This window comes from Leucoraja erinacea, chromosome 12 (genome assembly GCF_028641065.1).
Source record: "Leucoraja erinacea ecotype New England chromosome 12, Leri_hhj_1, whole genome shotgun sequence".
In the NCBI taxonomy this organism is placed as follows: domain Eukaryota; kingdom Metazoa; phylum Chordata; class Chondrichthyes; order Rajiformes; family Rajidae; genus Leucoraja; species Leucoraja erinaceus.
Window position 1 is genome coordinate 5,109,786 of NC_073388.1, and position 23,508 is coordinate 5,133,293.

General features: G+C 47.9%; 1 protein-coding gene across 4 annotated transcripts in view; it reads left to right on the forward strand.

The window, feature by feature from the left end:
* LOC129702017 (serine/threonine-protein kinase PAK 3) overlaps positions 1 to 23,508 on the forward strand; it is a 166,658-nt gene that overhangs the window by 72,787 nt on the left and 70,363 nt on the right. For all 4 annotated transcript variants that reach the window (XM_055643506.1, XM_055643508.1, XM_055643509.1 and 1 more), the window contains exon 2: positions 22,723 to 22,919. In XM_055643506.1, the coding sequence (XP_055499481.1) occupies positions 22,745 to 22,919 (175 nt within the window). In that variant the 5' untranslated portion in view covers positions 22,723 to 22,744. The remainder of the gene's footprint in view (positions 1 to 22,722; positions 22,920 to 23,508) is intronic.

Genomic DNA, 23,508 nt, shown 5'->3' on the forward strand with positions numbered 1-23,508 from the left:
ATGGCGGGCCACATCTATCGCCATAGTTAATAAATGGAGGTAATAATAATACATACTAACTAAATTAGTAATTAGTAGTAATACATACTAACAATACATAGTTTTCACGTGTTTCAATTAGTTTTCTGCAGTTTCCGGGTCACCTACAAGCCCCGGGACTGGCTGCAGTGCCCAGTTCGCAAAAACGAATTGAGAAAAAATATGCCCGTGGGCCGGATAATTGGGATTGGGCCGGATTCGGCCTGTGGGCCTTATGTAGGTGGCCGACCCCTGCTCTACACTATTGTGAACCAGCACGCTCGGGATAAGGGGACATGGACGTACAGCCCTCCGCTCACTCTGCAGCAACCCCGACTTGATAATCAAACCCGCCGACAAGGGACGCGCCACGGTAGACTGGCGCGCTGACCTCTACCGGGCTGAGGCCAGGCGACTACTCTCAGGCACCTCCTCCTACTGATCCTTGGACCACCATCCCCTCATGTTACAAACGGGCACCAGGCCTTAATCTTCCCTACTCTCATGGGAAAAAGCTTTCCACGTCAACTCTGTCTATCTACCCTCTCATCATTTTAAAAACCTCTATCAAGTCCCCCCTTAACCTTCTGCGCTCCAAAGAATAAAGCCCTAACTTGTTCAACCTTTCATCCTTGGACCACGATCCCAGACATATCACACGATTTAAACCAACTCCTCTCTGCCTGCACGTGATCCATATCCCTCCATTCCCTACATATCATAGAAACATAGAAACATAGAAAATAGGTGCAGGAGTAGGCCATTCGGCCCTTCAAGCCTGCACCACCATTCAATATGATCATGGCTGATCATCCAACTCAGTATCCTGTACCTGCCTTCTCTCCATACCCCCTGATCCCTTTAGCCACAAGGGCCACATCTAACTCCCTCTTAAATATAGCCAATGAACTGTGGCCTCAACTACCTTCTGCAGCAGAGAATTCCAGAGATTCACCACTCTCTGTGTGAAAAAAAGTTTTCCTCATCTCGGTCCTAAAAGATTTCCCCCTTATCCTTAAACTATGACCCCTTGTTCTGGACTTCCCCAACATCGGGAACAATCTTCCTGCATCTAGCCTGTCCAACCCCTTAAGAATATTGTAAGTTTCTATAAGATCCTCCCTCAATCTTCTAAATTCTAGCGAGTACAAACCGAGTCTATCCAGTCTTTCTTCATATGAAAGTCCTGACATCCCAGGAATCAGTCTGGTGAACCCTCTCTGTACTCCTTCTATGGCAAGAATGTCTTTCCTCAGATTAAGAGACCAAAACTGTACGCAATACTCCAGGTGTGGTCTCACCAAGACCCTGTACAACTGCAGTAGAACCTCCCTGCTCCTATACTCAAATCCTTTTGCTATGAATATCCATGTCCATATAGCCATGTGTCTGTCGAAAACTCTCTTACACGCCATTTCAGTATCTGCCTCCACCACCGCCCCTGACAATGTATTCCAGCCACCCACCTCTCTGTGTGTAAAAACAAGCGTCTCCTTTGTAAACTTTGCCCCACTCCTGCCAAAGTTGTGCCCTCTAATATATCCATTCTGTTCCATTCTGGGGGGAAGAAGCTTCTGCCTGTTGGACTCCACACAGACAGCACCCAAGGTCAGGATCGAACCCTGGTCTCTGACAGTATGAGTCAGCAACTCCACCACTGAGCCCCCCCCCCTCCTGCTTCTTGTATTTATTTCTCATTTGGCGTGTGGAGTAATCTGGCGCTCGGTGAGAAGGTGCAACTTTAGTGTACAAAATCATGAGAGGAATAGATCGGGTAGATGCAAGGAGACAAGAGACAACAGGTGCAGGAGTAGTCCATTCGGCCCTTCGAGCCAGCACCGCCATTCAATGTGATCATGGCTAATCATCCCCAATCAGTACCCCGTTCCTGCCTTCTCCCCATATCCCCTGACTCCGCTATTTCTAAGAGCCCTATCTAGCTCTCTCTTGAAAGCATCCAGAGAACTGGCCTCCACCGCCCTCTGAGGCAGAGAATTCCACAGACTCACAACTCTCTGTGAGAAAAAGTGTTTCCTCGTCTCCGTTCTAAATGGCTTACTCCTTATTCTTAAACTGTGGCCCCTGGTTCTGGACTCCCCCAACATCGGGAACATGTTTCCTGCCTCTAGCGTGTCCAAACCCTCAATAATCTTATATGTTTCAATAAGATATTCCCTCTCATCCTTCTAAACTCCAGAGTGTACAAGCCCAGCTGCTCCATTATCTCAGCATATGACAGTCCCGCCACCCTGGGAATTAACCTTGTAAACCTACGCTGCACTTCCTCAATATCACCAATGTCCTTCCTCAAATTAGGGGACCAAAACTGCACACAATACTGCACAGTCTCTTGTCCAGAGTCGGGGTATAGAGAACCAGATGACATTGGTTCAAGTTGAAGGGGGGGGGAAGATTTAATAGGAATCTGAGGGGTATCTTTTTCACACACAAAGGGCGGTGGGTGTATGGAACGTGCTGCCGCAGGAGGTAGTTGCTGAGTAGTTGACAACCATTTAGACAGGTATATGGACAGGACCAGTTTGGACGGATGTGAACAAAATGCGGGCAGGTGCGATGGGACATGTTGGTCAGTGTGGGCAAGATGGGCCGAAGGGGCTGTTTCCACACTGTATCACTCAAATACTCTGTGGGGCACGGTGGCACAGCGGTAGAGTTGCTGCCTCACAGCGCCAGAGACCTGGGTTCGATCCTGACTACGGGTGCTGTCTGTACGGAGTTTGTACGTTCTCCCCGTGACCTGCGTGGGTTTTCTCTGGGTGCTCCGGTTTACCCGTGGGCAGGTGGGACTAGCGTAGATAGGACACGTTGGTTGGTGTGGGCAAGTTGGGAGGAAGGGCCTGTTTCCACGCTGTATCACTCTTATGAATCTAAGGGCTGTGAAATTGGATGCTACTGCTGGTCTGTAAAGGAATACTCTGAGCTTTCTGCACTGCCACTGGCCTGTCGCCTACTCTCTTTCACATTTGATTAAACAAAGAATCTATTCAAAGTAGTTGTGTGCTGCTCGAGTCCCAGCGAGCGCTCAAATTCCAAAGTATTAGTTGACTGGTTATTTTCTGTGCTGTTGTAAAACAAACGTCATTCTGCCTCGTGAACAATGCTTCTCACATTCTGCCGCCACTTCCATTGCCGTTCTTGTCATTAACCCCTTGCTGCCTGGAGGCTGGCACGCTGGCGTAGCGGTAGAGTCGCTGCCTCACCGAACCATAGCCCCAGGTTCGATCCCGACTACGGGATGGAACGTACAGAGTTTGTACGTTCTCCCCGAGACCTGCGTGGGTTTTCCAGTTTCCTCCCACACTCCAAAGACGTGCAGGTTCGTGGGTCTGTGTTTAAGAAGGAACTGCAGATGCTGGAAAATCGAAGGTACGCAAAGAAGCCGGAGAAACTCAGCGGGTGCAGCAGCGTCTATGGAGCGAAGGAAATAGGCGACGTTTCGGGCAGAAACCCTTCTTCAGACTTTGTAGGTCAATTGGCTTCGATACGAATAGTAAATTTTCCCGAGAGTGTGGGGGGTCTTCTTCTTGCGAATGAAACATAAATAAACCAAAAGGAATAGTTAGATCTCAAGCCGGGTGTTGAGCAGCCAGGTTGTTGTCTCTGTTGGTGTCAATGTCTGCCAGGCCCTGACACAGCTCCATTTGGTGGGTGGTAGAGCGGGCACCCAGAGATGACATGGTTGGCTGTCTGTTGTTCTGCTCCGCATTCACAGGCTGGGCTCTAGCGGAGGGAGCCCCCATCTCCGCACGCTGGCATTGAAACGCCCAACTCCAGTACCAGGTCTGTTGAGCTTCACCCACACTCCTCTGGGGAGCTCAGACCCTGGACAGCTTTTATCTGGTGAAGAGATGTGGCTGTGTAATGGAGATGAGGTTGCCTTCCACTCCTGTGACCACTTGGTGGCTATCCAGTGTGGCTTTTGTCCCAGTTGGCTGGATGGATGCCAGGAGTTGTTTTCCATGTGGAGCAAAGGGGTGACGGGACTTCAGTCGGGGTGGCCTCTGCTCTCTGCTGGTAGCCTGATGGAGGAGGTGATCTGGGTCCTTGGCATGACGAGATAGTGTCAGAGTTGCTGCTTGCCTTCGGATCTCGGTAGGCGGAATGCCTACAATAGGGAGCTGCTCGACTGGAGTAGGTTGAAGGCACCCAGTGATGGTTCTAAAGGTGCTGTTTGGGCTCGTGTCTACCAGGCTAGTATGTCTACTTAGAAACATAGAAATTAGGTGCAGGAGTAGGCCATGCGGCCCTTCGAGCCTGCACTGCCACTCAATATGATCATGGCTGATCATCTAACTCAGTATCCTGTACCTGCCTTCTCTCCATACCCCCTGATCCCTTTAGCCACAAGGGCCACACCTAACTCCCTCTTAAATATAGCAAATGAACTGGCCTCAACTACCTTCTGTGGCAGAGAGTTCCAGAGATTCACCACTCTCTGTGTGAAAAATGTTTTTCTCATCTCGGTTTTAAAAGATTTCCCCCTTATCCTTAAGCTGTGACCCCTTGCCCTGGACTTCCCCAACATCGGGACCAATCTTCCTGCATCTAGCCTGTCCAACCCATTAAGAATTTTGTAAGTTTCTATAAGATCCCCCCTCAATCTTCTAAATTCTAGCAAGTACAAGCCGAGACTATCCAGTTTTTCTTCATATTGAAAGTCCTGACATCCCAGGAATCAGTCTGGTGAACCTTCTCTGTACTCCCTCTATGGCAAGAATGTCCTTCCTCAGATTAGGAGACCAAATTACTTCTACTCCATACGGGTGGGCAGTACTCAGCTGGGGCATACATAAGGGCTAAGGCAGAGGTGGGAAGAGTTGATGGGCTGGCTCCCCAACTTGTTCTTGCCAAGCATCGGATGAAGCCGCTACGTGCCATGACTTTCTCGCAGAGACCAGCCAGGTGTTGACAAAACATAAGCATGGAGGGGAGGGTGGTGTTAGTGCGCGGGGATTACTGGTTGGCAGGGACCCGGTGGTCTGCCCTGTATCTCTAAACTAAACATGTCACTAGCAGAGGAGGCTGACTGTGGCGTGGAGTATTTAGCAGTGACTATGGGCTGTGTGATGACTGTTTAACTCAGGAATGTCACTGTAGAGGGGCGACTGTGTACTACAGAGCCACAGTTCACAAACCTCTTGCATTTTCTTACATTTTGAAGCCAAAGGAATCGGCAGCAAAATGAAGAAGCGTGTACGGACCCTCAGTACAAGGAGGATCAATGATTGATGACAACATTGACAGCTCTTGAATTGTTAAACGGGGCTTGGATAGGATAGACAATCTATGAAGAAAGACTGGATAGACTTGGTTTATACTCGCTTAGAATTTAGAAGATTGAGGGGGGATCTTATTCTTCTTAAGGGGTTGGACAGGCTAGATGCAGGAAGATTGCTCCCGATGTTGGGGAAGTCCAGGACAAGGGGTCACAGCTTAAGGATAAGGGGGAAATCCTTTAAAACCGAGATGAGAAGAACTTTTTTCACACAGAGAGTGGTGAATCTCTGGAACTCTTTGCCACAGAGGGTAGTCGAGGCCAGTTCATTGGCTATATTTAAGAGGGTTAGATGTGGCCCTTGTGGCTAAGGGGATCAGAGGGTATGGAGAAAAGGCAGGTACGGGATACTGAGTTGGATGATCAGCCGTGATCATATTGAATGGCGGTGCAGGCTCGAAGGGCCGAATGGCCTACTCCTGCACCTAATTTCTATGTTTCTATGTTTCCCCAGGATGGTAATATCAAAGACTGGAGGGTTTAGTTTAGTTTGGAGATATGGCCAGGGTCGCCAACTTTCTCGTTCCCAAATAAGGGCCAAAAGGTCAAAATACGGGACAAATTCCCGACGGCAATTCGTTGACCGACTCTGGGCCGTGGCTGGGTGAATGATGAGTTGGCCCCGGGTGCTGGACTGCACGCAAAGCCCAGCCGGCGGGCCAGCTGAGGAGTTTTGGGCCGGGCCGCGCGACGTTGCGAGCAAAGTCCGGCGCCCCATCCAACTCGTGAGCCAATGATTGGCCATGAGAAGGAGCAGTGGTGGTGGTGTCGGGTGGTAAGCAAAGGTCCGAAGGTCGGACAGCTGGCCGGGCTACCGACCGACGGGGCCACTGGCGAGGCGCTGCTGCTGCACTCCATGGGCTGCACTACGTCGGGACGGGTGAGGCGGGGCCGGACGCGGCGATCCGACCCGACAGTCCCCTCGACCCGAGTAGTAGCGGTCAAATACGGGACAAGGGCGGTCCCGTATGGGACAAACCAATTTAGCCCAATATACGGGATGTCCCGGCTAATACGGGACAGTTGGCAACCCTAGATACGGCATGGAAAGAGATCCTTCGGCCCTCCGAGTTCGTGTCAACCAGTGACACACTGGCACTAGCCTACACACACTCGGGACAATTGACGCTCTTGAACAGAAGCCAATTAACCTACAAACCTGCACGTCTTTGGAGAGTGTGATGAAACCAGAGCTCCCGGGGAAAACCCACGCAGTCGCGGGGAGAATTGAACAAACTCCGTGCAGACAGGCCAGGATTGAACCAGCGTCTCTGGTTGGTGTAAGGCTGCAACTCAACACCGGGCCACCTCGAGTTTTAAGGTGAGAGGAGCAAAATTTACGAGGGATGTGCGGGGCAGGTTTTCTTGTGCGTAAGCCTGCAACGTGCTGCCGGGGATGGTGCTTGAGATGGATAGCAGCTTTTAGGAGGCTTCCTTATGGGCATGGGGATATGCAGAGAAGGGAGGATATGGATCACATGCAGGAAGAAGAGATTAGTTTGATGACATCTCGTTTTTCTGGGCCAAAGGGCATGTTCCTGTGCTGGGCTCTGTTGAATATTTCCAGTCCTGTTGCTTGCATGTTTTGTGGTCAATAACTTAATCTTGTGTTGCAATTTATAAATATAACCCATATCATTTATGAATCCCAGCATTCTAAATGCATCTACAGCACAGTGGTACAGTGGAAGAGTTGCTGCCCTAACAGCATCGGAGACCCGGGTTCGATCCTGACTACGGGCACTGTCTGTACGGAGTTTGTACATTCGCCCCGTGACCGCGTGGGTTTTCTCTGGGTGCTCCGGTTTCCTCCCACACTGCAAAGACGTACAGGCATGTACCTGTACCTCAATTGGCTTTGGTAAAATTGAAATTGTCCTTGGTGTGCATGATGATAGTAATATACTGGAAGATTGCTGGTCAGCATGGACTCGATGGGCCGAAGGGGCTTTTTTCCCCCAAGCTATATATCTGAAGCCTAGAGTCTAAAGTAAATGTTTGGTTAATTAACCTTGGTAAAATTGTAAATTGTCCCTAGTATATAGGATGCTGCTAGTGTACGGGGTGATCGCTGTACAGCACGGACTTGGTCGGCCGAAGGGCCTGTTTCTGCGCTGTATTTCCAAAATTAAAACATTTACACATGACAAGTTAATACCGAAAGTTAGTCACTGGCAAGGTTCTCCAGGAATGGGATTGGAAGTGTATTGGTCCATAAATGAAAGTATCCTTCAATTTGGTACTATAAGATATAAAGTGTTTAAGAAGGAACTGCAGATGCTGGAGAATCAAAGGTTACACAAAAAAGCTGGAGAAACTCAGCGGGTGCAGCAGCATCTATGGAGCGAAGGAAATAGGCAACGTTTCGGGCCGAAACCCTTCTTCAGACTTCAGTATGAAGAAGGGTTTCGGCCCGAAATGTTGCCTATTTCCTGTAAGATATTAATGCAGCTGTTTGTTTTTTTTGTTGTTTTTTTTAAAAAGCCAAATAATTCCTCCACGATTTAAAAAAAATCCTTAAAATGTTGACTTTGGAGACAAATTGGCTTGTTAACAAGTGCGAGATTACTACCGGGCCACTTGCTGTGTCTCTCAGTGAGTCTACTGATAACATAGTACTTGCAGTATCTCTTTCAATCAGATCATTGTGACTTCCAGCAATGCAGTCTGAGGTGTGTAATCCAGCCCAGTACTCCAATGAAAGAAGGAGGCAGTATTGCAGTACTGTAAGTGTGGGCTTGGTCAGAATTTCCCAGGCAACATTCGGGAGCTAAAGAGCCTCTAAGGTGGCCAAGTTATAGCCTAAACATAGAAACATAGAAAATAGGTGCAGGAGTAGGCCATTCGGCCCTTCGAGCCAGCACCGCCATTCAATATGATCATGGCTGATCACCCAACTCAGTATCCTGTATCTACCTTCTCTCCATACCCCCTTATCCCTTTAGCCACAAGGGCCACATCTAACTCCCTCTTAAATATAGCCAATGAACTGTGGCCTCAACTACCTTCTGTGGCAGAGAGTTCCAGAAAGCTGTCTCGTTGAGTATAGAAGTTGGGGTGTAATGTTAAAATTGTACAAGGCATTGGTGACGCCAATTCTGGAGTATGGTGTCCAATTTTGGTCGCCTAATTATAGGAAGGATGTCAACAAAATAGAGAGAGTACAGAGGAGATTTACTAGAATGTTGCCTGGGTTTCAGCAACTAAGTTACAGAGAAAGGTTGAACAAGTTAGGGCTTTATTCTTTGGAGCGCAGAAGGTTAAGGGGGGACTTGATAGAGGTCTTTAAAATGATGAGAGGGATAGACAGAGTTGACGTGGATAAGCTTTTCCCACTGAGAGTAGGGAAGATTCAAACAAGGGGACATGACTTGAGAATTAAGGGACTGAAGTTTAGGGGTAACATGAGGGGGAACTTCTTTACTCAGAGAGTGGTGGCTGTGTGGAATGAGCTTCCAGTGAAGGTGGTGGAGGCAGGTTCGTTTTTATCATTTAAAAATAAATTGGATAGTTATATGGACGGGAAGGGAATGGAGGGTTATGGTCTGAGCGCAGGTAGATGGGACTAGGGGAGAATACGTGTTCGGCACGGACTAGAAGGGCCGAGATAGCCTGTTTCCGTGCTGTAAATTGTTGTATGTTATATGGTTATATGGTCCCGAAACATCGCCCATTCCTTCTCTCCAGAGACGCTGCCTGTCCTGCTGAGTTGCTCCAGCTCTTTGTATCTATCTTCAGGACAATGTAGACCAGGTCTCGCACAAGATGCTGTGGAGCGTTGGCTTAGTTTTAGTTTAGTTCAGAGATATGGTGTGGAAACAAACCCTTCGGCCCACTGACCCAGCACTGACCTGCGATCCCTGAACACTAGCGCTATCCTACACACACTAGGGCCAATTTACAATTATACCAAGGAGAATTAACCTACAAACCTGTACGTCGTTGGAGTGCGGGAGGAAACCGGAGATCCCGGGGAAAGCCCACGCGGGTCACGTGGAGGACGTGCAAACTCCGTACCCACAGCACCAGTAGTCAGGATCGAACCTGGGTCTCTGGCACTGTAAGGCAGCGACTCTACTGCTGCGCCACTGTAGGGCGTTCACGAACTGGTCTTTACATGGCCTCCTCTCTTCTCATTGTACTGGGGTCCACTGGTGATGTATGCACAGATGTGCTTGGAACATCACAAGCAAAATTGCAGCAAGGGCTTGATCGGTTGGACAGGTGGGCTGAGGAATGGCTGATGGAGTTTAATACAGAGAAACGGGAGGTGCTGCATTTTTGGAGGTCTAATCGGGGAAAGACCTACACAGCGAATGGTAGAGCTCTGAGGAGTGTTGTAGAGCAGAAGGATCTAGGAGTGCAGGTGCATAGTTCCTTGAAGGTCGAGTCGCAGGTAGATAAGGAAAATAACTGCCGGCGACTGTTATAGTCGTAGCAGGCCTCCGAAAGGCCCGCGACAACCCACGTTGGTCAAGCTACGCTCATTGGCGTCCAACCCACTGTCAGCGAAAAATTGCTCAACGTTGAAACTTTAGCGGCGTCCAGAAAGACGCTACGACTTTTTGCGCAACTGAGGAGACAACCAGCGAACATGTGGCGACAAACTAGTTGCCTAAAAAATCGCCCAAGTGGGACAGCCCCCATCAGGGTGCCGTCTATAAGTAATTTGTATGTTCTCCCTGTGATTGCATGGCCCTCTGTAAGTTGCCCCCCCCCCCGTGTGTTGGGAGTGGATGAGAAAGCGGGATTACTAGCGGGAACTAGTGTGAACTGGTGGGCGATCGATGGTTGGCACGGACTCGGTGGACCAGAGGGCCTGTTTTCTTCCTTTATGCCTCAAGTAAATCCAACAGCAATCCAACGCACTTAAATTCCATCCAGAAACACAACTGTCTTTGTCCACTTCAGCAGTTACACACAAGTCCATGACAGTAAGAGTGCTCATTAATCGCCTAATAAACAAAGCACAAAGGCAACATCTAATGTAACTATTTGATATCCTCCGAGCTGGCAACGTATGTATAAGATAGACACAAGATGCTGGAGTATCTCTAAAGTCTAGAGACGTGAATTGTTCCCGGGTGCCAGCACTGTGAGGCGGCAACTCTACTGCTGTGCCACCATGCCGCCCTTTGTGTTTATCTGCCAGACTGTTCACCATCCAATCTCTTCCAACTATCCTGTGAACATTCTAGTCACAAATGTGTTTTATTCATGCACGTTTTGCATGGACACTTATCTCGTTCCATTGGTTTAGTTCTACAAAGTTCACATTGATTGTTTATTTTTGGAGGTACAGCACGTAAACAGGCCCTTCAGCCCACCGAGCCCGCGCCGACCAGCGATCCCCACACGCTAACACTATCCTACACACACTAGGGCCATTTTTTAACCACTTTTAACCAAGCCAATTAAGGGACTGTCCCACGAGCACGCGACTGCATGCGGCAAACACGACCAAACCAGAAGCGGGGGCCGCCCGGAGGTCGTGTGAGTGACATGAAGTTCGAGGGAAGTCCGCGCGTGACGTACGGCATTGAGGCGGTGCGTACATCGTTGGGGGCGGCTGCGGGCTCGCAGGCCGTTGCCGCGAATTTTTGAACACGGTCAGTTTTTCGGAGCCCCGCGCGATGTCGGGACCAGCTCCGCACAACTCCATACGGCTCCGGTGGGACCGGCCCCGCGAGGCCCTACGGCTCAAGCGGCCACGTTCGGTCGCGCTTGCCGCATGGAGTCGCATGCTCTTGGGACAGGCCCTTAAGCCTACAAACCTGTGCGGCTTTGGAGTGTGGGAGAAAACCAGAGCTCGGAGAAAACCCACGCGGTCTCAGGGAGAACGTACAGACAGCACCCGTAGTCAGGATTGAACCCAGGTCCCTGGCGCGGTGAGGCAGCAACTCTACCGCTGTGCCTCCCTGTGATGTCTCTCAGACCCAGATTCTGTGACGCAGACACTCCGAGTATAATTACAGACATAATATATTCCACAGGGTGAGAGAAATTCACAAATATTGAAACCTTTTTATTTTCTGTGTTAAGTCAATGGAGGATCGGCCTTAGATTTTGGGGGTGACTTTTATATGCCTGTCAGTAAAGGTTGGCAGACAGGGTAACAGTAAAAGTGTGAGTAAGCAAAGGTTAAGAACAAAGTTCTGAGTTTGCCCGGACATTGTGAGAGTCTTGGCTTTGCAAGGAAGCTCTGCATCTTAAATGGAGAATAAGCTTAGTTGGAAACAATAGCTTGCAAATCCCCAATTTCCAGATATGTAATTATGGTCACTGAGACATCTGAGACTTGAGGAGGTGGGGAATGGGAGGAAGTTCGCTCCACTGGTGATAATCGGTGGTTTGTGGATAGCAGAACGCCTGTTCCCAGAAGAACTTTGCCAAGATGGCTTTTCATTCCAAGTATGTGGACCATGATCAGGTAGATGCACAGAGTCTCTTGCCCAGAGTAGGGGAATCAAAGACCAGAGGACATAGGTTCAAGGTGAAGGGGAAAAGATTTAATAAGAATCTGAGGGGCAACTTTTCACATTAAAAGTGGTGTGTGTGTGTATGGAACAAGCTGCCAGAGGAGGTAGTTGAGGCTGGGACTGTCCCAACATTTCAGAAACTGTTAAGACAGGTACATGGATGGGACAGGTTTTGGAGGGATATGGACCAAACGCAGGCAAGTGGGACTGGGACATGTGGGCAAGTTGGGCCGAAGGGCCTGTTTCCATGCTGTATGCCTCTATAACTGCCACTGTCACCAGCTAAAGGGCTTTAAGACCACTCAGTGGTACAGCGGTAGAGTTGCTGCCTCACAGCGCCAGTGACCGGGATTCAATCCTGACTACGGGTGCAGTCTGTATGGAGTTTGTACATTCTCCCTGTGGGTTCTCTCCGGGTGCCCTGGTTTCCTCCCACGCTCCAAAGGCCTTCCGGGTTTGTAGGTGAATTGGCTTTGACAAAGATTGTAAATTGTCCCCTGTGTGTAGGATAATGTTAGTGTACGGGGTGATCTGGGGCGAAGGGCCTGTTTTGTGCTGGATCTCACTCTTAAAGGTACCAATGCTGGCAGTACAGATACTAATAGGAATTTATGATCATAAATTTTGGAATGAACTCATCATTAAAGATATTTGACTAAGGAGTGTCGATGAAATTTGATCTATGCTTCTCTAACCAGGAACAATATTCCTATTCATAGAAACATAGACGAATAGGTGCAGGAGTCGGCCATTTTGCCGTTTGAACCAGCACCGCCATATCTAAAATCAGTACCCCATTCCTGCTTTTTCCTCCCTATCCCTTGATTCCTTTAGCCCAAAGAGCTATATCTAACTCTCTCTTGAAATCGGCAGAGAATTCCACAGATTCACAACTCTCTGGGTGAAAAAGTTTTTCCTCATCTCAGTCCTAAATGGCCGACCCCTTATTCTTCAACTGTGACCCCTGGTTCTGGACTCCACCAACATCTGGAACATTTTTCCTGCATCTAGCATGTCCAATCCTTTACGAAATAGGAATTACAATGCTTTGATGTAGTTTCTATAGAGAGAAGTTTTGGGCCCCATACCTGAGGAGGGGTGTGCTGGTGCTGGAGAAACATAGAAAATAGGTGCAGGAGTAGGCCATTCGGCCCTTCGAGCCAGCACCATTTGCCATTCAATATGATCATGGCTGATCATCCAACTCGGTATCCCGTACCTGCCTTCTCTCCATACCCCCTGATCCCTTTAGCCACAAGGGCCACATCTAACTCCCTCTTAAATATAGCCAATGAACTGTGTGGCCTCAACTACCTTCTGTGGCAGAGAATTCCACAGACTCACCACTCTCTGTGTGTGTGAAAAAAAGTTCTTCTCATCTCGGTTTTAAAGGATTTCCCCCTTATCCTTAAGCTGTGACCCCTTGTCCTGGACTTCCCCAACATCGGGAACAATCTTCCTGAGGAGGATTACGAGAATGATCCTGGGAATGGCTGGGTTAACATATGATGAGTGTTTGACTGAACTGGGCCTGCATTTGCTGGAGTTTAGAAGGATGAGGGGAAAACTTCATTAAATCTTACCGAATAGTGAATCACCAGGAGAGAGTGGATGTGGAGAGGATGTTTCCACTAGTGGGAGAGTCCAGGACCAGAGGCCACAACCTCCGAATAAAAGGACAAAACTTTAGAAAGAAGATGAGGAGGAATTTCTTCAGTCAGAGGGTGGTGAATCTGTGGAATTCATTGCACAGACGGCTGTGGAGGGCATCATTGGCTATAGAGTGGAGATTGACAGATTCTTGATTAGTGCGGGTGTCAGGGGTGATGGGGAGAAGGCAGGGGAATGGGGTTAGGAGGGAGAGATAGATCAGCAATGACTGAATGGCGGAGTAGACATTAGATCACCCCGTACACTAGCATTATCCAACACACAAGTAGACATTATGGGCCAAATGGCCAAATTCTGCTCCTGTGACATTTGAACATGAACTTGATGTACACAATGCTCCCATGCCTAATATTTTGTGAATATTATTTCCATTTACTTTCTAATCCATTCATTATTAGTGAGCATTTTTGACGTCTTACTTTAAATATATAAATCCTGCTTGCTCCGGTTTCCTCCCACTTCCCAAAGACGTGTGATTTGTAGGTTAATTGGACTATAAATTGCCCCTAGTGTGTAGGGAGTGGATGATAGCGTGGGATAACATAGAGCTAGTGTAATCGATGGTCGGCGTGGACTCGATGGGCCGAAGGGCCTGTTTCCGTGCTGCATCTACAGCATGGAAACAGATCCTTCGGCCCACCAGAAGAAGTGGTAACATCTTCAGTCGGAAAAACTAGGAATAAATTTCAACCATGAGTCTTGCAGCTTAAGAAAAGTGGAGCCCAGATTCACTAATCTAAGTATAATTGCTTCCTGCCATCTCGGTGAAGGTGTTCTGCAAATAATTTGCACTTAAATACAATCGCTTTTAGACAAAGGAAATGAGCAAGATGTATATTTAGAAGATTATATGATTTTGGACTTCATGTTGCGGGTGTGAAATTATATATCTCTGGGTTTTTTTTTGGGAGGGAAATAATATTTAGTTTTGTGTTGGGCTTCCCTTGAGGATTATGTTTCATTTCAGGAATAAAGTTGAGATTTTAATTGCCGTGTAAATATCTGACCATGTTTTTCGCCGGTTATGTTTCTCTCGGCAATTAGAGTCCTTTATAATCCTCGCAGGATTGTGCATGGAGTTCATTGTGGACCTACTTTTCTAGTTTCACATTTTGTAATAAAACATAAACGCAGCTCGGCCTAGCTCTTGCTGGCTATCTGCAATTGTTGGTTTATGAATGGCTTTGCAGTAAGTTCATAAGTGATGGGAGCAGAATTAGGCCATTCGGCCCATCAGGTGTAGTCTGCCATTCAATCGTGGCTGATCTATCTTTCCCTCTCAACCCTCAGGGCTGTGTGCTCAGCCCTCTCCTCTACTCAGAGATAGCAGATTCTTGATCTCTGGCAGGGATAGATAGATTCTTGATTAGTACGGGTGATAATAGACAATAGACAATAGACGATAGACAATTGTCTATTGTCACCCATACTTATCATATCTATCTATCTGCTTTAAAAATATCCTCTGACTTGGCCTCTACAACCTTCTGTGGAAGATCAGAGGGGGCAGTCATACCGCCATCCATATAAACGGGACTGAGGTGGAGCGCAATCCAATACAACCTTTATTGTACACATCTTGCATCTGTAACAGTTGTACACCTCCAAATGAAAAAAGGTGCAGCCCCTCTACTGAGGAGGCTCAAGAAAGCTCACCTGTCCCCCCAAAACATTTCACACTTTTACCACTGTAAAAATCGAAAGCCATCCTGACCACCTGTATTCATAGGTATGGTACAGCAGGTAAAAACCGTACGGACAGGAAAATACAACAACCAATCATAAAAAACGCTCGGGGCATCATCGGTTTGAGTGGCCCAGTGCCAGTTATTAAAACGGTGTCCGTGCCAGACGGGCAGAATCAATTAAAGACCCCTCCCCAGTACAGAGTGACTGTTTGCCCTCCTCCCACAGCCTGGCGGTAGGAAGCTGTTTAGCAGTCTTGTAGTCCGGGCTTGGAACAGCTTCTACGATATCTCATCCATTGCTGGGTGGAGACCCAGGTGATTTGTGGAGGGGGTGGAGTCCACATTGTTCTTATTGTTTGATTATTCTGTATTTTTATTTCTATTTCTATATTGACTATACGGCTGACTGGAAACTGCATTTCGTTGTACCCATACTCGTATTTGTGCAATGACATTAAAGTTGAATTGAATTGAATTGAATTGAATTCTCCTGCCTTCTCCACACCAGAGATAGCAGATTGTTGATCTCTGGCATGGATAGATAGATTCTTGGTTAGTACGGGTGATAATAGACAATAGACGATAGACAATTGACTATTGTCACAAATACTAATCATATCTATCTATCTGCTTTAAAAATATCCTCTGACTTGGCCTCTACAGCCTTCTGTGGCAATGAGTTCCACAGATGCACCACTCACTGACTAAAGAAATTCCTCCTCATCTCCTTCCTAAAGGAACGTCCTTTAATGCTGAGGCTACGACCTCTAGTCCTAGATTCTCCCACCAGTGGAAACATCCTCTCCATCCAGACAGTTTGCAGTATAAAGCGGAGAGCCCAGTTGAAGTTATACCACTGCCGAGTAGGGCCGACACAGTGGTGCGATGGTAGAGTTGCTGCCTCACAGCGCCAGAGACCCGGGTTCGATCCTGACAACGGGCGCGGTCTATACTGAGTTTGTACGTTCTTGTGACTGCACCAGTTTTCCCCGGGTACTCCGGTTTTCTCCCACACTCTAAAGAAGAACAGGTTGTAGGTTATTCGGCTATGTTAAAAATGTGAATTGTCCCTAGTGTGTATAGGATAGTGCTAGTGTGCGGGGTGATGGCTGGTCAGTGCAAACTGCAGCAGTCCCAGGGGCCTTTTCCGTGCTGTATCTCTAAAGTATAAGGTGTCGTATTTACCAGTTCCTTTGCTGGTCAGACCTGATTCTGTTGATCTACCTGCCTGCGCACGTCTTTGCTCGGATGCAGAGAGCATTGTGAACCTTATAAATAATCCAATAAACAGAAACTGGATCTGATCGCGGTATGAACAAGGAACTGCAGATGCTGGTTTACAAAAAAGAGACACAGAAGTGCTGGAGTAACTCAGCTAGCCAGGCTGCAGGCTGCGTCACTGGAGGACATGTTCTGGTGACATTTTGGTTCGGGACCCTTCTTCAGACTGATTGTGGAGGGGGCAGGAGAAGGCTGGAAGAGAGAAGGAGTGTTTCACACGGAATTTCCCATCTGCCTAGTCTTGTTGGGGTTGGGCGTAGCATTTGCAGCAATCATTCCATTTTCCTAGCCAGAATGTTCCTGATAACTTGCCTTCAGGCTACCAAAATAGGGAATGTAACAAAGAAAGGTGCCTTCAGGCCTCCACAAACCATAATCCAAAGAGATTAGTATGTGAAAGGGGGTCCGTCATTTAATTCCTCGCAGAAAAGCTGGAGTAAATCTGTGGACAGGTAGTATCTGTGGAGGAATAGGGGTGACGTTTTGGGTCAGATGCTGATCCGCTGAGTTATTCTAGCTTTTTGTATCAATCCAAAGAAATTAAATGTGTTAGGATTGATTAGTGCAAACAATTTTTGGAGTATGGTGTACAAGTTTGGTCGCCTAATTATAGGAAGGATGTCAACAAAATAGAGAGAGTACAGAGGAGATTTACTAGAATGTTGCCTGGGTTTCAGCAACTAAGTTACAGAGAAAGGTTGAACAAGTTAGGGCTCTATTCTTTGGAGCGCAGAAGGTTAAGGGGGGACTTGATAGAGGTCTTTAAAATGATGAGAGGGATAGACAGAGTTGACGTGGATAAGCTTTTACCACTGAGAGTAGGGAAGATTCAAACAAGGGGACATGACTTGAGAATTAAGGGACAGAAGTTTAGGGGTAACATGAGGGGGAACTTCTTTACTCGGAGAGTAGGGGAGAATATGTGTTCGGCACGGATTGGAAGGGTCGAGATGGCCTGTTTCCGTGCTGTAATTGTTATATGGTTATATATGGTTATTAGACAACAGACAATTGACAATAGACAATAGATGAAGGAGTAGGCCGTTCCTCGGCCCTTCGAGCCAGCAACGCCATTTACTATGATCACGGCTGATCCACATTCAGTATCCCGTTCCTACCTTCTCACCATATCCCCTAACTCTTCTACCTTTAAGAGCTCTATCTAACTCTCTCTTAAAAGCATCCAGAGAATCGGCCTCCACTGCCTTCTGAGGCAGCGAATTCCACGGATTCACAACACTCTGTGTGAAAAAGTTTTCCCTCATCTCCGTTCTAAATGGCCGACCCCTTATTCTTAACTGTCAGTGTGCAGATTAATTCTTAACCAGTTTGCAGAATAATTCTTAACAGATGTTCTACCAGATGTTGATTGTAAATGTAGGACTGCTCATTCTAACGTTTAGCGTTATGTTGCATTGATGGCCAGGTACAATTTATGAGCTGGTTTTCAACAGTAATGGCATATGCATTCAAATCCTCATCAGTATAAAAGCCTGCAATGTAAGGAGGAACTGCAGATGCTGGTTTAGTCTGCCTGGACCTACCTGATCTCCTGGTCCCCCCCCCCTCCCATTCCCACACTGACCTTTCTGTCCTGGGCCTCCTCCACTGTCAGAGTGAGGCCCAGCGCAAATTGGAGGAACAGCATCTCATATTCCGCTTGGGCAGCTTACACCCCAGCGGTATGAATATTGACTTCTCCAACTTCAAGTAACCCCCTCTCTCTCCATCCCTCCCCCACCCAAGTCACTGTTCTAACTTCAACGTGGTCTTGTTGAGTCTCATTGTCTATAACTCGTTTTCACCTAGCGTGCAGCTGACAATAGTTTGTTCCCTTTGTCATCATTACTTTATTCATATCTTTCATTCATTTGTTCTATATCTCTCTCTGTATCACCGGCTACATCCCTCGTTTCCCTCTCCCACCGACTCTCAGTCTGAAGAAGGGTCTCGACCCGAAACGCCACCCATTCCTTTTCTCCAGAGATGCTGCCTGTCCCGGCTGAGTTACTCCAGCTTTGTGTGTCTTGAAGCCTAGTGTGTCTGTAGCTGCACAATGAGTGACCCAGTACCTACAATGTGAGGTTTCAATCCAGCTCTTCAATGGCCCATTATTGTAATATTAATGGAGACAGTTTGGCAGATTGATGTGGCCGTGATAAGCAGACCTGTTTAAAAATGCCTTTGTACTGTTGTTTGCCACGATACAATGGACGAATTAATCCGTGAACGATGGCGGTCTTTGTTTTGTGTTTGGAGAGGAAGGAAGTGCTAACGTCACTCCACAGACGAGGATGCATTAATGTTCGTTGATGAATCTTTTGGTTGAAGTGTCAATAGACAATAGGTGCAGGAGTAGGCCATTTGGTCATTTGGCCCCTCGAGCCAGCACTCCACCGCCGTCTGAGGCAGAGAATTCCAGAGTGGAGCATGGAACTGAGGAAGCCCCCCCCCTCGCAAGTGAATAATAGTCATGGAGTGAGACAGCATGGAAACAGGCCCTTCGGCCCAACTTGCCAACACAGTCCAGCTACACAAGTCCCACCTGCCTGCGTTTGGCCCATATCCTTCCACACCCATCCTATCCATGTACCTGCCCAACTGTTTCGTAAACGTTGGGATAGTCCCAGCCTCAACCACCTCCTCTGGCAGCTTGTTCCATACACCCACCACCCTCTTTGTGAAAAAGTTACCCCTCGGATTCCTATTAAATCTTTCCCCCTTCACCTTAAACCTGTGTCCTCTGGTCCTCGATTCACCAACTCTGGGCAAGAGACTCTGCGCATCTACCCGATCTATTCCTCTCATGATCTTGTACACATACCATAATTGTAAAGGAAGATCAACGTCTAAAGATTATCCAACATTTAATTGGTGCAAACACGAGAGAGATTAAATAGAGAACCTATGGATGGGGCTGGAGAGAGAGAGAGGGAGCACACAATATTATCCTCATCCACAAAATAAGAGAGGAAAATGAAGTCACGGCCCGAAACGTCACCTATTCCTGTTCTCCAGAGATGCTGCCTGACCCGCTGAGTTACTCCAGCATTTGGTGTCCATCTGGAGTTGAATGAATGAATGAAAACTTTAGTTATGCAGTTTGATATCACTCAATAGAATAATGAAAGGCATAGATAGAGTGGATGTGGAGAGGATGTTTCCACTGGAGGGAGAGTCTAGGACCAGAGGGTCACAGCCTCAGAATTAAAGGGCGCTCTTTTAGAAAGGAGGTGAGGAGGAACTTCTTTAGTCACAGGGTAGTTAATCTGTGGAACTCATTGCCACAGCGGGCTGTGGAGGCCAAGTCAGTGGATATTTTTAAGGCAGAGATAGACAAATTCTTGATCAGAACGGGTGTCAAGGGTTATGGGGAGAAGGCAGGAAAATGGGATTAGGAGGCAGAGATCAGCCATGATTGAATGGCGGAGTGGACTCGATGGGCCGAATGGCCTAATTCTACACCTATAGCTTGTGAACCTGTGAAAATATATGGCAGAGGGTTAACCATAGCATAGTCCCACATAGTGGAGACACACAAAACTGCAGGTGCTGCAAACTGGGGCAAAACACAAAGCTCTGGAGGAACCCAACGGTTCAGGCACGGTGGCGCAGCGGTAGAGTTGCTGCCTCACAGCGCCAGAGACCGTGGTTCGATCCTGACTACGGGTGCTGTCTGTGCGGAGTTTGCACGTTCTCCTCGTGACCTGCGTGGGTTTTCTCCGGTTTCCTCCCACGCTCCGTAGACGTACAGGTCTGTAGGTTAATTTGCTTTGTGTAAATGCAAATTGTCCCTAGTGTGTGTCGGATAGTGTTAGTGTGCGGGGAACAGTGGTCGGCACGGTCTTGGTGGGCCGAAGGGCCTGTTTCCGTGCTGTATCTTTAAACTGAATGAAATTAATCTGTGGAAGCAATGGGCAGGCACTGTTTCTGGCCAATTTGTGTAAATTCATTATCATTTACCATTTCATTGGAGAGTTGGTGCAGATGCATAAATGTTATTAGGTCAGTACTTCTGATCTTTCCGCAAAGACGGAGAAGATTGCTCCCGTGTCTCCTTCCTCTGAACTCTTGCTCAGTTCAGTTTAGTTTACTGTCACGTGTACCGAGGTACAGTGAAAAGCTTTTTTGTTGCGTGCTAACCAGTCAGCGGAAAGACAATATATGATTACAATCGAGCCGTTTACAGTGTACAGATACATGATAAGGGGATTACGTTAAGTGCAAGGTAATGCTTGCAAAGTCCGGTCAAAGATAGTCTGAGGGTCAGCAATGAGGTAGATAGTAGTTCAGGACTGCTATACTATGATAAATTGTTCTCAGAGCTCCTTCCCGCAGCTCTCAAAACGCAATCCGACATGTCTCGGCAAGTTACAAATGTTCGAATAGTTCTGGTCTGGGTCGACTGGGCTTGTATTCACTGGAATTTAGCAGGATGAGAGGGAATTTCATAGAAACCTATAGCATTCTTAAGGGATTGGGCAGGCTGGTTGCAGGAAAAACATTCCCGATGTTGGGGGAGTCCAAACCAGGGGTCACTCAGTTTAAGAATAAAATGGGGGGCCATATAGGAATGAGGAGAGGAAAAACTCTTCCACCCAGAGAGTTGGAAATCGTGACCTGATTTTAGATGATCAGCTATGATCATATTGAATGGCGGTGCTGGCTCGAAGGGCTGAATGGCCAACTCCTGCACCTATTTTTCGATGTTTCTATGCAGTTGAGGCAGGGACCATCACATTGTTGCAGACACATTTAGAGATGGATATGGACCAAAGGCAGGCAGGTGGGACTAGTAGAGATGGGGCATGTTGGCCGGTGTGGGCCGAAGCATCACGAGTCCTCTTCTTTGTGTATAAATAACTTGTTGTGCCACCGAACCTTGGAGATGCGATCACAGCCTTTGACTGAGACACGTCTTCCCTTGCGCAAGTAAAATCCACCAACTACCTACTGATGGTCGATGATTCGAGTCCGAGAGTCTTATTTCGGTTCGAAACAACCGCTTACCCGAGACAACATGAATTTGACAACTTAAACGAGGAAGACTGCAAGACGTGGTGGACACTGCCCGGTCCATCACGGGCACTGACCTCCCTCCCCACCATCGATGGGATCCACAGGAGTCGCTGCCTCAAAACGGCAGCCAGCGTCATCACAGACCCGCACCACCCTGGCCACACGCTCATCTCACCATTGCCATTGGGAACAAGGTACACGAGCCTGAAAACTGTAAGGTCCTGGTTCAGGAACAGCCTCTTCCCTACAGCCATCAGGCTATTGACCACGGCAACCGATGACCTCTGAATGACATAGGCTTTGGGGGCATTGGTGTTGTCTTTTTGTACTTATTATTTGTTTTTTATGTGTACAGTACATGTGTGTGTGTTGTGTGTATATGTGTGCGTGAGTGTAAATATGTGTATGGATTTGTGTGTGTGTGTGTGTGTGTGTACTTACATGCACACTTTTTTCTCGTTGTTGATTATGTTTACAGTGTACTATGTTTGCATATTGTGATGTGCTGTTGTAAGTAAGAACATCATTGTTCTGTCTGGGACACATGACAATAAAACGCTCCTGGCTCTTGAGGCTTCAACAAGCAAAGGGGCCTGTTTCCACACTGTATGTCTATGACTATGTGAGCTGCTTCACGTCACAGAGCAGCTTCAGTAAATAATGCAAAACCATAAAATAAAAATATTAATGCCCGCTGTTCTCCCCCCTCCCCCTCCCCCCTCCCCTCTCTCTCTCCTCTCCCCTCTCTCTTTCTCCCTCCTCTCTCTCTTTCTCTCTTTCTCTCCTCTCCTCCCTCTCTCCTTCTCCCTCTCTCCTTCTCTCCCTCTCTCCTCTCCCCTCTCTCCTCCCTCTCCCTCCCTCTCTCCTCTCTCCTCTCTCCTTCCCTCTCTCCTTCCCTCTCTCCTTCTCCCCTCTCCTTCTCTCCTCTCTCCTTCTCCCCTCTCTTTCCTTCCCTCTCTCCCCTTCCCCTCCTCTCTCTCTCTCTTTCTCCCCTCTCTCTTTCTCCCCTCTCTCTTTCACCCCTTTCTCACCCCTCTCTTTCTCCCCCCCTCTCTCCTCTCCTCTCTCTTTATCTCCTTCCCTTGCCTTCCCTCTCTTCCCTGTCTCTCTCTGTCTCCCCACTCTCTCTTCTCCCCTTTCTCACCCCTCTCTTTCTCCCATCTCTCCCCTCTCTTTATCTCTTCCCTTGCTCTCTTTCTCTGTCTCTCTCTCTCTCCCCACTCTCTCTCTCCCCCTCTCTCTCCCCTCTCCCCTCTCTCTCTCTCTACAGATACATGTGACGACTGCTGAAGATGTCAGATAGTGTTGATACTGAAGAAAAACCACCAGCTCCTCCCTTGAGAATGAACAGCAACAACCGAGATTCATCCTCCCTCAACCACGGCTTGAAGCCGCTCCCTCTGGTTCCCGAAGAAAAGAACAAGAAGGCTCGACTCCGATCGATTTTCCCAGGAGCAGGAGACAAGAGTAACGTATCAACCTCTCCACCCTGTTTCCAAAATAGATCAGCTGTGGTTTAGTTCACAGACAGTGCGCAGAAACAGGCCTTTCGGCCCACCGAGTCCGTGCTAGCCGACCAGCGATCCAACACTATCCTACACACCAACACTATCCTACACACACACTAGGGATCATTTATATATTTATACCAAGCCAATTAATCTACAAATCTGTCGGCCTTTGTGGAGTGTGGGAGGAAACCAGAGCACCTGGAGAAAACCCACGCAGGTCACGGGGAGAACGTACAAACTCTGTACAGACAGCGCCCGTAGTCAGGATCGAACCCGGGTCTCTGGCGCTGTGGGGCAGCGACTCTACCACTGCGCCGCCCATTTAGATGCTTTGTGTAGGATCCATAAGCTCTTAAGTGATAGGAGTAGAATTAGGCCATTCGGCCCATCGGCCATTCGGCCCAAGGATGGGTGAAGGGATGGAGAGAGAGGGTCACTTGAAGTTAGAATCAAGTTAATAGCTTTAGTGTATTGATTCGTGAAGTCCCCTCCCTTGATGTAATGTAAAAGGTCCAGATTTATTGGGGAATTTAGCCTTCGGGGAC